At 29.3% G+C, this 17,009-nt stretch overlaps 2 protein-coding genes and 1 long non-coding RNA gene across 3 annotated transcripts; 2 read left to right on the plus strand and 1 right to left on the minus strand.

Moving 5' to 3' along the window:
- The first annotated feature begins 120 nt into the window (after positions 1 to 120).
- On the plus strand, positions 121 to 3,093 carry LOC149889877 (uncharacterized). The gene is made up of 3 exons (XR_016451767.1): positions 121 to 292; positions 2,235 to 2,493; positions 2,929 to 3,093. It is a non-coding gene; the product is annotated as an uncharacterized LOC149889877 (long non-coding RNA).
- Positions 3,094 to 3,487: 394 nt separating this feature from the next.
- On the minus strand, positions 3,488 to 6,649 carry LOC145183375 (inositol oxygenase-like). The gene is made up of 10 exons (XM_080058716.2): positions 6,452 to 6,649; positions 6,045 to 6,152; positions 5,846 to 5,926; positions 5,679 to 5,771; positions 5,141 to 5,210; positions 4,920 to 4,987; positions 4,330 to 4,436; positions 4,137 to 4,204; positions 3,889 to 4,051; positions 3,488 to 3,771 (listed from the first exon to the last, which is right to left on the minus strand). The coding sequence occupies exons 1-10, from the start codon at positions 6,467 to 6,469 to the stop codon at positions 3,663 to 3,665; spliced, it is 885 nt and encodes a 294-aa protein (XP_079914842.2). The 5' UTR covers positions 6,470 to 6,649; the 3' UTR covers positions 3,488 to 3,662.
- A 6,637-nt stretch (positions 6,650 to 13,286) lies between these two features.
- On the plus strand, positions 13,287 to 15,233 carry LOC145183047 (neuropeptide Y receptor type 5-like). Its single transcript, XM_090085549.1, has 2 exons — positions 13,287 to 13,374; positions 13,628 to 15,233. Exons 1-2 carry the CDS (start codon positions 13,353 to 13,355, stop codon positions 15,013 to 15,015), a joined length of 1,410 nt encoding a protein of 469 aa, XP_089941675.1. The 5' UTR covers positions 13,287 to 13,352; the 3' UTR covers positions 15,016 to 15,233.
- The last annotated feature ends 1,776 nt before the right edge of the window (positions 15,234 to 17,009 follow it).

Here is a 17,009-nt window from a genome sequence, read left to right on the forward strand (position 1 = left end):
TAAAGGTCGAAAAAGATATTTTTAATGCTCTTTTCACCCCACTCTCAGATTATGCTTCCCACTTTAAGGTTCAAATTAGAGAGTATTTCTTATTTTTGTCGGAAATGTCGAACTTTTTTGCCTCGCTTTTTTTTTTCTCTTGAATTTGTGATTTTTTTTTTCGTGAACGACCTAGTTAAAAAATTTCTTACTTTCGATACCTAAACTGCATTTTGTCTAAAGGTATTATAACTAAAAGCATCTTAAAGTTCATAAAATACTATTCGTTTCAGGAGTTGGAAAGATATATAAAGTATGTATTTTTAATGAGCATTTTTGTTTAAGCATTTTTAAACTGTCATGTAGAGCTACTTTAAGTTATAATGATCTTATTTTTTTAATTATTACTGTTGTTACTAATAGTAACAACAGAAATAATAAAAATGATAAGACCATACTTTTAGTTGCATATTCTTGAGCCTTCTACAAGTGATGTATAGCCTTATTTTTAACCTTTGATATTATATCAAAAGAAGTAATTTTGTATTCATATTTATTATCTCATTACAGGATAAATAATGAGTCTTCATGAGGAATACTTAAAACATTTACGTAGAAAGTGTGGCTGCATAATAAAGCAGGATAGTCACTATCAAATAAAACCTGTTGTTATCTATAAACAAGCAATTCTTAGCTTTTACAAGCTGGATACAACCTCAGACTATCAAAAAGTTCATCCTGAATATTTATGCAAATCATGTTATATGGTTTTATACAGGTTAGATTTAAAATCAAAAAAAGGCTTTGAAGTTGAGAGGAATGATAAATTCTTCACTTTTTCTGAACACACAAAAACCTGTTATGTATGTAACACACTCACAAGAGTTGGAAGAAATAAAAAAGTACATGCGATAAGTATTCATCAACATTTAAAAGCATTTGCATCAAAACATGGTTTTGACTGTTACAATGAAAATAAGAAAAATTATTTTGTAATAGTTAAAATCAATAGTTATCGCCAATCAAATGGCATGTGGAGACTAATTGTTTTAAATCGTGAAGTGCCATTATCCATTAACATTAACAAATCTCTTCCAGATCAACTAAATCTTCAATCTGCTAATATTATATTCTCCAACATTTCATGCATAAACATCTGTAAATGTAATATTGACTTCCACTATCTTTTTTTGTAATCAGAAATAAATTTTCTGATTTTAAAAATTTCCGAAGCACATCAAATGAGGATGTTGGAATAATTGAAACGAAAGAAGGCAATACAGTTGAAAACTTTAAAGTTATTAGACATAAAGGTTGTTCATTAATATGTTTAGAAGTCTGTTTTGATTTTAGTATCATCTACCATACTAACTTGGCTGTAATGGAACCCAGGTTAAAGAGAAATGTCAATCATCTATTACCTTTAACTAGCCATTTTTTAACTGTGTACATTTTCTTACACCAGTATATGTAAAAAATGTAATAAAGACAACTTGCATTCTTCTATATGGAAGTTTAATAGTACATTACAACAATTTACAGTTTTGAATAATTTCTAAAATCAAAATTATTACAATATCAGAGTTATTACAATATTTTCATAATCTGGGAGTATTTGCAAATATAAATTAGCACCCGTTTAGGCGTTAAGCTCCACAACATGTGAGTATAAGCACACCTTTAGTGGCAATGTAACATTTCTTTTCATGCTTTTTAAAATTCGATTCTCTAAGATATTTATTGTAACATTTCAGACAGGTAAATTTAGTTATTAAGCGTTTTTCTGTTTTTTTCAGCATTTTGGTTTCTTCTGCAATCAGCTTCTCTGTAGGAATTGCTGGTGGTATGAGCTCCAATTTAAAATCCTCTGATAACAATTCCGCCAACTCTTCAAGATCTATCTCAATAAAATCATCCACAACTAATTCAATTTGGTTATCAATATTTTCAAGCAAAAAAGAATAATCTTGATTAATAGCAAAGTTTTCTGTCATACTCATTTTATGTATCGATGCTCAGTAAAATACTTTTAAAAATATTTTTATTGGATAGTCGAGACCATCTTTTTCCGACGTCGAAAAAAATAAAAATGCTCCCCGGTTTCGCAATTATCACCTATTGTTTCGCTTTTGTTATCTAAACAAAGCGTAACACGCATATCTTTTTTATGAAACAATGCGTTGAACGTCCATCTATTAATACGTCCTTGGTTTAACAAAACTAGTTGCCTATTTAATCAAACGTTTTTTATTTAGCCTCGATTTCAACTAATTTCTTGGTAATAAAGATAAAGTTTATTAGAAGATCTTTAAAAATTCAATCAAGATATGTATTTGAATCGTTAAAAACAAGTCTAAGTTTATCCCCTAAACTTGTACGCAGCTTCCTATAAACTCGTCATCAGGATCATTTACTCGGATCGATATCCCAGATAAAATGCCTTGCACGCGGATTTGATGGACAAATACGAATTTGCAATAGTTGAACCCCTTGAAGTTTGTAGATTAAATTGAGGTATTGTTTTGTTTAATATTGTCAATAGAGACTTAAATGTCATTAGTTATATATTTTAACCCCAGACGCGTGGTTCGTTATCTTTTAGTATTACCTTCTCGAGGTTATATAGTATTCTTATGAATATCTGAAAGATCAGTATTTTATAATCGTGAATTGCCAACATGGTTCGTAGAGTTTAATTCTTAATGTTTCGAGAAATGAGCAAATCTAAGAAATAAAAACCATTAATCTTGAAAAGTTACAGCAACAGATTTTTTTCAATTTAAACTGAAAGCGTTGCGACATATTTATAAAAAATGTTTGTAATAAACTGTTTTGATAAATTTTATTAAGAAACTAAAATAAGTTTGACTGTTATGATAATTTTTTGAAAGTTAAACAGATTTTTGTAAGTTCATAAGTAGTGAGTCATAGTTTCAATGTTTGTTGTAGTTAAATGCGCTGGTAAACAAACTGATCAACTAAACTCTACAAGATTCCTGACAAAATTGGAAGTCCAATTTCAACATGGTTTCTCATGGATACAAGCTTCCAGCTATTTATTTGTTTAGTTCTTTTAGTGTAAACACAAAAAAGATTTTAGATGAGCATAAACTATTACTTTCGTATTAGTGCAATACTCCTCTTACAATAGGATACCGTTTGAGGTTATACTCTATCTGACACTATTTTTTCTTCAAATTACACTTGATGCAACGACATTTCTACAGAATGAGATTTCTTAAATTTTTCTGAGGTCGTTATGGTTACAAAGTAAGTTGTATGATTGTACTTTTTTTTAAGTGAATATTGGGGGAGCTTAAAGGACTCAGAAATATTACATTTTTACAATATGGGATACAGGACAGGAGGTGGCTTGCAAAGGTAACTGTGCGTCGTTGTAGCTTTAATTTTGATGTTTTCCAATTTCACACGATCAAGTTAAATTTTTAAATTGTCAAAATGGATTCTAACATAAAAGAATTAAAGGCGCGAATTAAAATACTGTAAATTTTCTTACGATTCATTTTTTTTTAAAAAAGAAGTTTTATTTACAAGTGAAAAATCCGGGGGTGTGAAAAGAGAGCTATTTAAATAAACTGAATTCCTACCCAAAATATTACAATAGTATATACACATTAAATTACTTACAAAAAATATATGCGAATTTATTTTTTTTAAAAAATTCACCACTTGAGCAACCCTGGTATGTATTTATCAACTAGAGTCTGGTAATAAGGTTGAAGAGCTTTGGCATCGAGCGGGTTGTCGCTTTTTGTGTACAAGTCAAAAAGACTAAAGCAATGACAAAAACAATTAGAGAATAAATATGTCAAATGGCAAAAGTTCGAATTCTATTCTTCAATTGTAAAAAAGAAAAAAAATTAAAAGTAACAATTTTATAAATCTTACTTAAACTCTCGTATCCAAGGTAACATCGAAATATCTTTTTCGTTACACAAATTCAAGTAACTGTTTGAAGCATGGTAGGGGTAAAAAGAATGATATCGAATCATGTAAAGCGCTTCTTCTGGTAGCATGGCGTTGTTATGTTTAAGAACCTGGTACAAGTATTCTAAAAAAAAGAAAAAAAGAAAAAAATTCAGATTTTAAACTTGTTGATTGTTTAAATTATTAAATTTTTGATCCAACCAGCTCACCATCATGTCCCCAAGACATCATGACTTGGTCAAGTCCGCAACCCTCAGTATAAACACCGTTTGGTTTTCTGTTGTGAAAAATAAGTTTGTTAAGTCTTTGGATCGAACAAAGACATGGCTAAAAACTTTAAAAAGCGAAAAATCACATTTTCAAAACGACAAAAAATTGAATTTTTAGACAAACTTAACATACTTGTATTCAGTATGGTTCCAGTCTGGGTTTTCTTCAAAGTATTTATAAAACACACAAGTCGGTTGGAATTGACATCCCACAGGAAAAGTGTCTCCAACAACGCACCACTTATAAAAACAGGTATTTTAAGAGAAGTAAAGCAAATTTATGTAAAATAAACACAAAATAATTAAAATATGCGCAGTAAATAAGAATGCGGTTGAGTATGAAACTCACACCAAATAAAACTCACACCAAATAAAACTTCAACCAAAAACTTGGGTCGCTTTTTGACTACACTATTTTAAATCTTGGATTCAATATGGATTATGCCATTTGTGTTTCCATTATAAACAATGATGCATCGGATATGGCTTTTTCTTAATTATTATTAAGTCGAACAATGGCCATCTCCGGTGCATCAATAACTTCATTTTTGTTAAGTTTTCGATATAAATTTTTCTGTCCGCTTTTTTCTGTTTTATTTTTAGGTTAGTTTCTGTTTTTAACAAAAATTTTATTGAAATTGTTAGTTGAACCCACATCAAGATACAAAAAGACTACACACACATAAAAAGTTTCAAATGACGAAGAGCGTATATAGTTTTTACCTGTGGTTCACCCCACAGCGCCATCACTTTTCCAAGATCATGGATCAGTCCAGTCAGCTGAAACCAGTCTAAGTTGTTAAAAAAAACTTTCGTGACCCGACTATTTTTTTACTTTGCGGCAAATATAAGTTTCTGCTCAGAGTAAAAAATACCTTTAAGAAAATAACCTACTTTTGTTTTTTGACATTTAAACGATTTCTAAGTGCGATTAAATTGTTTACCTTTGTCAGGATGAATTTCTCTAATTTTCTCTGCCGTCTGAAAAGCATGCATTGAATTTGGTAAGTCAATCTAAAACAACCAAGATTTAATTGGTTAAAAAGTTGTAACTATATCTAAGCCAAAAACTGTAACTTTTTTTTTTAAAAGGCAGAATTTATGAATATAGGACATGGAGCAATTCGCGGAGTTTGTTTTTTTTTGCCACAAGTAACCTGACAATTTTTTAGGAAGTAAAGTTTTTTCACTTTAAATTGATCAGACCATACTGACCTTCCAAGTTTTTCTGATTGACCTTCTGACTGACCATCTGACGATGTTTCATCAACACTTTAGCAGTCTCTTTGATGGACATTTTTTAGCTTCTCAACTTTTCATCAATTTTTTATTCATTAGAATGGCTAAAGTCGCGTAAATTAAATTTAACAGTTAAGCTCTTTTAGCTTCGATTTAACATACCAAAATTGATTAATCATCAATTTTGCGACTCGAAATTAAGTCCGCGAATTGCCGCTGCATCATTTAAATAAAAAAACTTACATCAGGATCACTAGAGTCCACTAAATTGTCAAGCAAGGTCACTGCTTCTAAAATTGTCATCTCAGCATGATCAAATTTTAGCCACTTTTTTCTCTAAAAAGAAATAATTTTATAATTGAGCAGATGCATATTAACGCAGATATACACAAAAGATGACAAATACTTACTTTTTCTATCCCCAGTTCCACAGTTTGGTTGGCGTGCATTTTTTGATAAGTATTCATCACATTTTGTGTTTGCAAATTTTCCTAAAATAAATTTAGTGGAATTTTTTTTGATTTTTGTTTGTTTTTTTTTCTTATTTTTTTCTTTCTCTTTTTTTTTTTTTTTCTTAGTCAAAAATAGTGGTAAAAAAAGAATTTGAACCTCATAGTTCCGAAACTTTTTGCAAGTATTTTCATTAACAAGACCTTTATACTTCGATTCGGGACGATGAGACAAAGAAGGGTCGTCAATGACCACTGTTTCTTCTTTCTGAAAAAACGAAACTTCGTTTAAAGAATTTTTTTCAACAATCACCTGTAATCGTTACTGAAAATATTTGATGTAAAATGTCTTGTAAACATGGGAGTTTTAAGCTTACATGTAGCAATTAAAACAAAATATTAAGTTTTTAACAAACCGTTTATCGAACGACTGCTTCTACTTTTCGCAAACTTTTGTTTAGAACCCATAATTTCAATTAAAGTTTTACAGTTAAAGAAAACGTTTTAGGACAAGGTTATCGAGAGTGCGTTAGTTAATTCCAAACTAGTCGAAAAAGAAATTCTTACCGGTATTAAGACTCTCATGTTCTGAAAACTTGCTGACTGAATAGTTTGTTCAACACACGTTTGTTTTGCTATATAAGTAAAAACTAAATTTTTGTGACTTTTTATAAATTTTTAATGTGAAAACCATGTCGTTTATTTATAAAAAACTTGCGCAGCAAGTATAACATGTATTGATAGTTTTCTATAGAACGGTTTCGTTGATCCTTAGTGTGAACCTGTTTTCTACAGACGTGCTGAAAATGGAAAGATTAAAAATAAAGTTGATTTATGACGTCTACTAAACTATCCAAATAGCTTGGGAATAAAAAAAGAAAAGTAAATATTAAAACAATATAAGTAAATTTTCGAATAATTTAGAGTAATTGATTTGAATGCAAAAAAGTAAAAAAATCTAGAGAAAACCTTGCTCATTTTAACTCACCTTTCTATAAGAAACAGGAAATTGAAACGCTATAGTTTTAATGATATTTATTGTTGTTATTATTATTTAATGATTAAAATTCAATATTTATACAATATTAATTGAAAAGCAGTGTTTTTTTACAAATATTTATATTCATTAACTTAAATTAAACTCTCAGGTAGCAGAAAATCGGAGTAAACTCTTATAAAAACCATAAACTCTTATAAAAACCATCTTACTTTTGCGTATTTCCGTTTATTTATATTAAATTTCATCATCACTTTCATTTTATTCCTAATTAGGTTCCGGAAATCTATGAATAACTGCTCGTGATTTAAGTACGTAATTAGAAATGCATAACGTCATTGGAAATGTATAACGTGTTTCGCCCATTTAAAGCTCCCACAAATAAACGTACTTTATTTTAACCTGGCGTTTTTATAGACAGGGTTTTAAAATTAGCAAACAAAAAATATTACATTAAAATTTTAAGTCCCTTAGATAAAAGATCGACCTTGAAATTTTAAAGTCATTTTCAAATCTGAAGTTTGATTTAGTGACAGGTCGATATGTCTTGAAACTGAATCGGTTTAAAGTGTGGTTTGAAATTTCAAGTTCGATTCTTACATTCGGGTTTAAAAGGCACTACCGGATGTGTAACTGGTAGTAACTTTTAGGCACGAAACAAACAGACATATCCTCCCAAACCCTAAAACACATATTCTCTTAAACGTTTGTTTTTACCTTAAATCAAGCGCATTTAAACTTAAAACGCGTTAAGTTTTTGTACCAGACTTTCGTTCGCGTTTTGAATATTTTGTTGACCGCATTACTTCCCATACACTAAAAATTTATCTTTATATATATATATATATATATATATATATATATATATATATATATATATATATATATATATATATATATATATATATATATATATATATATATATAGATGACACTTTAGAGTTAACGCTTGAAAACTTAATCATAAAATTATTTTTTTTTTGTTAAAACTTAACGTTTCAGATCTAAATACAACTCATCAAAAATGCATGACCAGAAAAAAATGAAATAACGTACCCTAGTCTATTGCTGCTATTTGATATGAGTAGATATTTTATCTACTGAAAAATGTTTATGCTCTAAACTTAAAAATATTTGAACAGTAATAAGAAAGGTAAATTTGTCCAAAATCTGAAATGAATATTCCAGAAAAGTCTTTTTTTTTTTTTTAATTCTGTTGGAATCCTTTGTTCCAACAGAGTTTATTTAGATTTAGTTCTGGAACACCTGTATGCACATCCACGGGGCTTCAAAGTTGTTAGAAACAGGTTGTGTAATATATGTTTTATTAGGTTATGATCCGATACATTGATATATGATATTAAAGAAAAGGTATGTATGTAGATGCATGTGTATGTATATAAGGTAAGAAGCTACTATTAATATTGTTTATATTGTTTATATTTTTATTAATTTTGTTTATCATTTAGTTTTAAAAAACACTAAGGAATGAACAGAGAAAAAAAGAAGCAAAAGGATTGCTAAGTTCAAAAGAACCGTTCAGATCTTGTTTTCAATATTCAATACCAATGTATATATGTATATATATATATATAAACCGAATTTTTGATGTTTATCAAAAAAATAATTATACGTTTAAAACAATAAAGATTTTGGTAGAACAAGTTTTTTCTCATTTTTTCTCATATATAGGTTTGTTATTTAAGATTTGTTATAAAGTTAAGTTTAACATTTATATAATCCAATCGCTGCACAACCTCTTAAATGGTTGAAACAGTAACATAAATTATGCAATTGATGGAAATTTTTTTTCTGCAGTGTCTAAGTGTAAAAATCATTTTAAATTAAATTTATTTCAAACGAATGATTTAGATGTTTATACCTTATTTGTTAAAAACCGAAAAACCGAACGTCAATGCTTACAAATGGTTTAAAATTGAGTGTTTTGCAACCAAATTGAATCGCAATATTAGGAAATGATTAAAAAACATTTGGCGCAAAGATTTACAAACAATTAAGAAATATCGAAGCTGAATTCGTAGCCTGTTTCTTACATTAAAATATGTTGATATATTTAAACTTCTAAGCAAAGAATTCAACGAAAGAGAAACAGAAAACAACAAAATCTTTATTGCATACGATGAAACTAAAGCTTTTCAAGTTCCCTCTCGCATTCCAGAGACCCTGATATTGATTACTTCAAAGAATTTTTAATTTCAAAAAATGTTTGCGACTTGGAGTTTGAAAGAGGAGAAAACCACAACTTGCAAATAATGGATGGTTTCAATTACTCTAAGACAATGAATAGACGAAAAAAGCAGCAGCTAAACTCAATAAACTCGATAAACTCAGATCTTTCATTTAAAATTTAAGAACACATTTTCCAATCGATTTGTTGAGTTACGTAATAGAGGCGCAATAAATACGCCGAGTTTAAATAGACAACCGTAACGTTAACGAGACTTAATTCAAAAGAAAAAACGATGAAAAATTACACGAAGAAAAATTACACGATCAAACCACGAAAACAAAATGAGAGTTAACAAAACTAAAAAACTTTTTGTTAAAGGAGAAAAAAAAACCACTAATTCAAAATGTCAATTTTTTTTTTAATCGTAAAGAAACTTTTATGTTAAATTAATTGATGGATGCATTTTGTCGGTCTAGAAGTGATAAATGTTAAGTGTAAAACCCGAAGGTCCCATTAAAGTTATAGTACCTAGTGTGATTACTTTATGTTACTAGACGAACACTTTGTGTTTGTCTTAAAAAAATTTAAACACTTTTCAGATACGTGGTCTTACAAGAACTAATAATGGAACATTTTCTACTTACGAGTTATTACATCTAGACCGACGATTCATAATTTCAAACTAACCTTTCACCTTTGCGGCATAAAACTTAAAAGATTAAGTTTTCATGCAGGCATTAACAGCCATGTTTTTACATTACTTGCCAAGCGCTAAAAGTACTTATTTCGAATTTAAGGATAAAATAAACCTAAATTTTTTAGTAAATTATCTTTAAGTAAATGGTGATTACATCTTCATTTTTAAAAACGTAACCTTTTAAGTTTTAAAGTTGTTTTAATACCGTCGATAAAAAGACTTGATTTCATTGACATTGGCGTTTTTTTTTATCCAACCACCAATAGTTATTCGCAAACAAAAGGGTATTTTTTATATCACCGAAATAACTTATTGCAAATGAATGGTGTTTATGTCAATAAAAACCGCAAAATAAAAATACCACGTTTACAAATTTTTGTCTGCTCGTAATCTTTGCAAATACTAAAAGAAATCTTGAAAAGTATAACGTCATAAAGTTCTAACAGTGCAGAAGTCAAAAATGGCTTCCTTACAAGAGAGTGAAAAAACTGTATGAAATGAGTGTAACCTACATGGAACACTGTAATAATTTGAACATCCCAAACATCTAATTAAAAATCCCAATAATCTTTTCCTTTTAAACCATCAACTCAAAACAGACAAAAAAAAAACAACTTAAGCACTTTTAGAACTTCACATGCTCCCATGAAATTTTTACATTAAAACCTGTTTTGAATATTATATTAAAACTTTAAGGAATACATTACCTGTTTTAGATTTTTACATCAAAACCATGGGGAAGTCATTACCAGTTTTGAATTTTACATTGCAACCTAGAAGAAAGAATTTATTGCCTCGTCATTAACAGGTTTTTGTAAAAAATTCGTTGGTTACATGAAAGTCCCCTTTGATTACTGTATAGTATAATAATTCCTTAGACTCAATTGTAAGCATCAGAGTGTCGGTACAAAAAGTATCCTATAGTTACTAGAATGGTCATTTATTACAATACTTGTCTTACGATACCGATTCAGAATTGGCATCGGTCTCGGAAGGACGGATTTTTCCGATACTAACTTCGAAGTATCGTTGATAGTTATATTGTACATACGAGACTTCCGAGACTGATGCTTACTTAATTATATTCTAAATTTTTGTTTTAAAACAAAATATTGGAAAAACATTGCACACACGATGTTGTTGTTGTTGTTAAAAGGATTTATTGTAAAAAAGAAAAAAATAAAAAAGAGAAACTTAAATATTTTTTTAAAACTGGATATTTACCATTGATAAAAAGATAAATTCTCAGTCACTTGTTTGATGATGATTCTTTGTTTCTGTTGCACAACCTTTAACCAAAAAGACTCATCGAGTCAAAACTCAAACTAATGCTGATTGCTCTAGATGTCTTGTTGGTATTACGTATCAATTTTATATGAAAGATGAATCAGGGGAAGTGTAAAATATGGAACACCTCATTTTTAGGTGTTACATACCGTTTTTTTTTGCAACTTTTGTATTCGTGGATGCACATTTTCTTTTAACCTTCTAAAGTTATTTTGTGAGTAAACAATATATAAAAGTCTTCTAATCTATATATGTAAAGTTCTTCTTTAACCATGTAATATGTATGGTTTATAGTGTTCAACAAACTAAACAATATAAAGTAATTCGTTTCTCAATCCATAACATCTTAAATCTAATTATCTTTATTTTTATTTAAAGTTTTTTTCTTCAACTTTTTAAGTCTTACTTTCTTGCTTGCTTGTTTCCAATAGGTCGTGAAATTTTTTTTTTTTTTTTTTTCGTTGACTAACAGATTTTTTCATCGGCTAAAATCTCTTTTATACATAAAATCAGAGCTTCACTATTCGTCGTACTCCACGGTTTGCACTTCAAGAGTTGATTTTGCTTTAACTATGAATTCGGCGTTTTAATTAGGTTATGCGGTCTAGTTTTAATGGGCTTGTTTATCTAGCTTTAATAGAGTTCCCTCTCCCCCTCCCTTCTCCTCCGATTTATTTAACATGAAGTTTACACGATAAAACAATAGCAAACAAACTTTGTAATATTTAAGATAATCATGAGCGTTTAGTTTGTCCGGTAATAACAAATAATAATGAATGATAACGAATAATAACGAATAATAACGAATAATAACGAATAATAACGAATTTCTATATCAATCTTTCACCATTAATCAAAATCTCTGAAGTTTGTTAAAACTGAAACTTTTATGGGGTTAAAAAAACGAATTTTTTGGTGGGACAAACTTACATTCGTGCATAAATTTGTAATTTTTGAAAAAGTAAGTTTAACAGGTTTAATTGAATTTTACTGTACAATATTTTTAACATTTTATTTAATATTGCGCAATATTTTAAACACTTTATTTAATATTGCGCAATACTTTTACCAATTTATTTAATATTGCGCAATATTTTTAATATTTTATTTGATATTGCGCAATATTTTCAAAATTTTCAAATAGCATAAATTTTTGTTCCGACTTGGCTTCATTTTTATCTTTTGTGCTGCTGCAAAATACACCGCAATTGTTAGTTTTATTTGTATGAAATATTATCTGTTTTTAACAGCAACTGCAATTTAACATATATAACCACAAGAACCCTTTATCATACAAAACTATATTTTGCAACAATATTTTTTGCATGCCATAGTTTTGGTTACCGTAAACGTACCAACGTTTACGGTAATCAAAACTATGGCATGCAAAAAATATCACGTAAAGTAAAGTATATAAAACCTTTCCTAATAAAATTTTTCAAACATTTTAATTTAAAGTCCATTGAGTATAAAAATTTTGATAATACTTTACAATATTTTGGGATTTCAACAACACAATTAGACAACTTAGTTGGTTCTAGAACATTGAACCCTAGATCAATCTTAATTCTTCTTTCTATGTTTCTATTCTATGATATATCGCTTGAACTTTTTTTGTATTCAGAAGATGTCTACTGAGAACAATTTTTAAAAAGCTAAAATTTTTTCAATGATAATATACACTATATCTATCTATCTATCTATCTATCTATCTATCTATCTATCTATCTATCTATCTATCTATCTATCTATCTATCTATCTATCTATCTACCTATCTCTCTCTCTCTCTCTCTCTCTCTCTCTCTCTCTCTCTCTATCTATCTATCTTTTTACCTCTCTCTCTCTCTCTCTCTATATATATATATATATATCTATATATATATATATATAGAGAGAGAGAGAGAGAGAGAGAGAGAAAGAGAGAGAGAGAGAGATTTAACAATATATGTATATATATATATATATATATATATATATATATATATATATATATATATATATATATATATATATATATATATATATATATATATATATATATATATATATAAAGAGAGAGAGAGAGACTTAAAAAAAATAGTTGTGTGAAAAAGCGTTTAAAACATTAACAATTATTTAAAAGCATATGCTCGCTTTTTTTCTCACAATCGAAAAATGGCTCAATTTAACATTTTCATTAGTTTATTTGCTTCCTCGTTTATGCGTTTCCTCAAAATGAATTGCTACTGAATATAAATACAAAAATTATCTAACTTGAATCACAGAGAGATGGTTGAAGATACTTAAAACAGAGAGATGGTTGAAGATAAAATTTGTGGTAGTGATTTTGTAACATTTAATAAATAGATAAATCCTTTTATAGTGCGTGGGTGTACAACGTAAGCAAACGTGTGTACACACGTAAGCAAACGTGTGTACACACGTAAGTAAACGTTTGTACACACGTAAGTAAACGTGTGCACATGCTGCAAGTTTTACAGTATTTTGTTAGTTTTTAGTAATAAATATATGAGGAAAGCACCAAAAAAAAAAATAAATTTTGTAGTTAAAATGTAAAAACTTTGTTTTAGATTTGATTAAAGTTACTGCATGCATCACATCATTAGTTCTAGGTGTGTTAGGAAACTTCCTAATCATTCTTGTTCGAGTTTTTAATCAAGTCAAGAGGCAGAATGCTACAGCCTACTCGTTTCTTATTTGTCAACTTGCAATTGCGGACTTTTTGTTTGCTTTTACTCTAGTGTTTGACGTATCCTTTTTTTTTAAAAGTACTGGATGGAATATTGGTCTGGGATGGTGTAAGTTTATAAAAATGCTGCAGTCGACCAGCCTTTCTACAACTACTATATTTTTGATGGTAATGGCATATGAACGTTACCTCGGAATATCGAATCCTTTAAAGCATAGATGGTCAATAAAACAGACTTCTTTTATAGTTGCAGGAGTTTGGGGATTTATTGCACTAACTTTGGTACCGTTTTTTTTTGCTCTAGGTGTTTCTGAAAAAAATGAGTGCCACGATTTAAGTTATCCCTCAAAAACATTTAGCAAAGGATACACTCTTTTCCTATTTATAGAGAACTACATCATACCGCTGATGATAATCACAATCTTTCACACGATGATTGTGAAAAAACTTAACAAAGAGTTGAAATCTATTGCAAAGTACGTCCACAGAGACGTTGAAGCGTGCATCGAGAGAGAAAATTCAACTTGCCTGGAAAGTATTCCCAATTCAAGATTGAGTGGGTGTAATAGCAAGCTGAGTAACAGCAACGAAAAAATGGAGAGCAATAAATCTCCAACTTTTGAGACACAAAAAAGCAAAAAACACCAAAACCAAGAACAAATCCATAAAATCATCAACAAAAGTTGTGTCGTCCCCCTGAAAACTAAAGAACTTGATTGCAAATCAAAAAAGGAAGTTTTTCAAAACGCGAATGATTTTTTATTAAAAAAACATTTAAACAAAAAGTATAAGAAAAATATTTTCATTTTAAAAAATGAATCAAGAGACAACAAAAAATACGCAATTTCTTCTATTTTCAAATGGTTTCTGAATCTTAGTGGTAAAAAAAAAATGATAAACGATAATAAAGTGATAAGAATGTTACTTGCAGTTACATTATGTTTTTCGCTGATGACGCTTCCTACACAAGTTTGGTACATTCTAAACGAATTTGCCGATGGCGCTGTCTTTAACAGACGGTCAGCTAAACTGTTAGGAGTTCTTTCAAGCCTTGCGTATTTTCATTGTTGTACAAACTGCATCATATACAGTGTAATGGCTAAAAAGTTTCGTAAAGATGTCTCTTTTTTATTCGCCACAATATGCCGAAAAAAAAAACGAATTGCTAACTTCTATATAAATGCTTCAAGCCCTTTGATGCGCTTGTCAAGTAAAAACGCATCTACAGAAATTGAACTCAAAAATATAGGTGCATTGAGCTGCAATTGATAACAATAGTTTTGTTAAATAGTCAATTGAGGCACATCCTTATGATCGCAATTAACACCTAAAATCTTATACCTTGTTGACATTGCCTTAGGATGTACCTTCCCAACGAAAAAAGCATTCTGATGCAAAACGAGTTACTAAAGACAATTTCTATGTAGTTCAGTAAAATGAACTTCGTTTTCATGTAGTTATAGCATTTGTTTATATCGAGTAAGTGAGATGAGTATTTTCTATGGTCAGTTTCAATCCCAATCAAAATGATTGCCTAGAAACCAATCTCATCTAAACTTTTCCCCTGTTTTTAAATATTAACTGTTTTGTAATAGCAAACAATTAAACTTTTGTAGGTGGTAACAATTTAGTATTTCAATTTAAAATTCCAACTGAATATTTAAATTCATATCCTTATGTTAAATTTATAATTATAGATATAATAGCTCAAAGTAATTACCAGTGATTAGGTATACCGCTCGTAGCAACCTAATTTACCCAATCAAATTTAAATATGAAAAAAATTGCATTAGATCAGTTAGAAATGAATAATAATTTATTAACTAAATGCTGTACAGTAAGTTTTTAAGTTTAAGATTTCAAAATTTTTTACTTCTTCAGCTTTAATCCGCCTCCAGACGAGACCTGAACCTCTTGCAGGTGTTCCTAATTTACTCAATTGAGAGGTCATCCCATGACTTCCTATTGGATCAGCGAGGCTCATTCAGGTTAGGATATTCTTTGTAGCAAACCTCAGCCTAAACTTGAATTCATATACTGAAGTCTAGAGAATTCAAGCCTGGTGAGATAGGGGGCCACAAGTCTTTATTCCAAAAGTTGATGTTCTCTCGTAGCCAGTTTTGGACTGAGTTTGTTGTATGAGAGGAGACGCATTTTGCATTAAAACTTAATTTTCTTTATCCTCAAAGTTGGCTTGAACCCAATAAAAGGACATGAAGAAGAAGCACTTTGTCCAAGTACTCCTTAGCCCCCATTCTGAAACCAGAAGGCTGAAATAATGTTATTATATAAATTTAGTAATGTTATTACATAAATTTATATAACGTTATTTTATGAATTATATAAAATTATATAAATTAATAATGTTATTGCATAAAGGCTGAACTTTTGTTATTACCCTTCTCAACAGAGAATTTTTGATGTTGTAAACTTTCTGTACACGTTTCTGGACACACAAGGGAGTCTTCACAATCTCTGAAGAGATCAAATGTGGTGAGCTCTGATTACTTGTTTACAACTTTCTTCTAACATTTTTTCAATATAATGGTTGTTGCTACCTCAGGTAAAAAATTCAGAAAAATTGAGCTACACTCACAGCCTAAATTGAAAAAAAAAACGTCATGCGTAAAATTGAGAGCCGCAAGTGGTGTGTTTTGTGATAAGTACTTTAGTAATCAAAAAAAATCAACTGGAAAATGTTCGTCATTTTTGTTTGGTATACTAAAACTTTTGTTCATAGAAATGTGATGGTCTAACCCCGCTGTCCATGAGAGGATATTCAGTGTATTTTCTTAGTATTTTCCTAGATGGGCAGAAAGCTGGGCCTTAAAAGAAAGTGAGCGTAAAATTGCGAGCCGCAAGTGGTGTATTTTATGATAAGTACTTTAGTAATCAAAAGCGCAACTGGAAAAAGATGAAAGATCTAAAATCTAAAGCGTTTGTAAAAATAAACGAATACGCGCTTTAACTTCCTTCATCAATGCTTGTTAGTAGAAATTATTTGGTTAGAAGAGATATCTTTAAGTTTATTCGTAGATTATTTGGTTAGAAGAGATATCTTTAAGTTTATTCGTAGATTATTTGGTTAGAAGAGATATCTTTAAGTTTATTCATAGATTATTTGGTTAGAAGAGATATCTTTAAGTTTATTCATAGATTATTTGGTTAGAAGAGATATCTTTAAGTTTATTCATAGATTATTTAGTTAGAAGAGATATCTTTAAGTTTATTCATAGATTATTTGGTTAGAAGAGATATCTTTA

The sequence above is a fragment of the Hydra viridissima genome, unplaced genomic scaffold (assembly GCF_058129835.1).
Source record: "Hydra viridissima isolate aposymbiotic clone 2 unplaced genomic scaffold, HvirCarnegie_v1 scaffold_4, whole genome shotgun sequence".
NCBI classification, from domain to species: domain Eukaryota; kingdom Metazoa; phylum Cnidaria; class Hydrozoa; order Anthoathecata; family Hydridae; genus Hydra; species Hydra viridissima.

Excerpts from the sequence above, each read along its gene's own strand:
- LOC145183375 (XM_080058716.2), bottom strand. Across the intron at positions 5,772-5,845 it reads TGGAACTGGGGATAGAAAAA|AGAAAAAAGTGGCTAAAATT; the intron begins GTAAGTATTTGT and ends ATTTCTTTTTAG. Across the intron at positions 4,205-4,329 it reads TGGAACCATACTGAATACAA|AAAACCAAACGGTGTTTATA; the intron begins GTATGTTAAGTT and ends TTTTCACAACAG.
- LOC145183047 (XM_090085549.1), top strand. The coding sequence starts at position 13,353 with ATGGTTGAAGATAAAATTTGTG. Across the intron at positions 13,375-13,627 it reads GGTTGAAGATAAAATTTGTG|ATTTGATTAAAGTTACTGCA; the intron begins GTAGTGATTTTG and ends ACTTTGTTTTAG.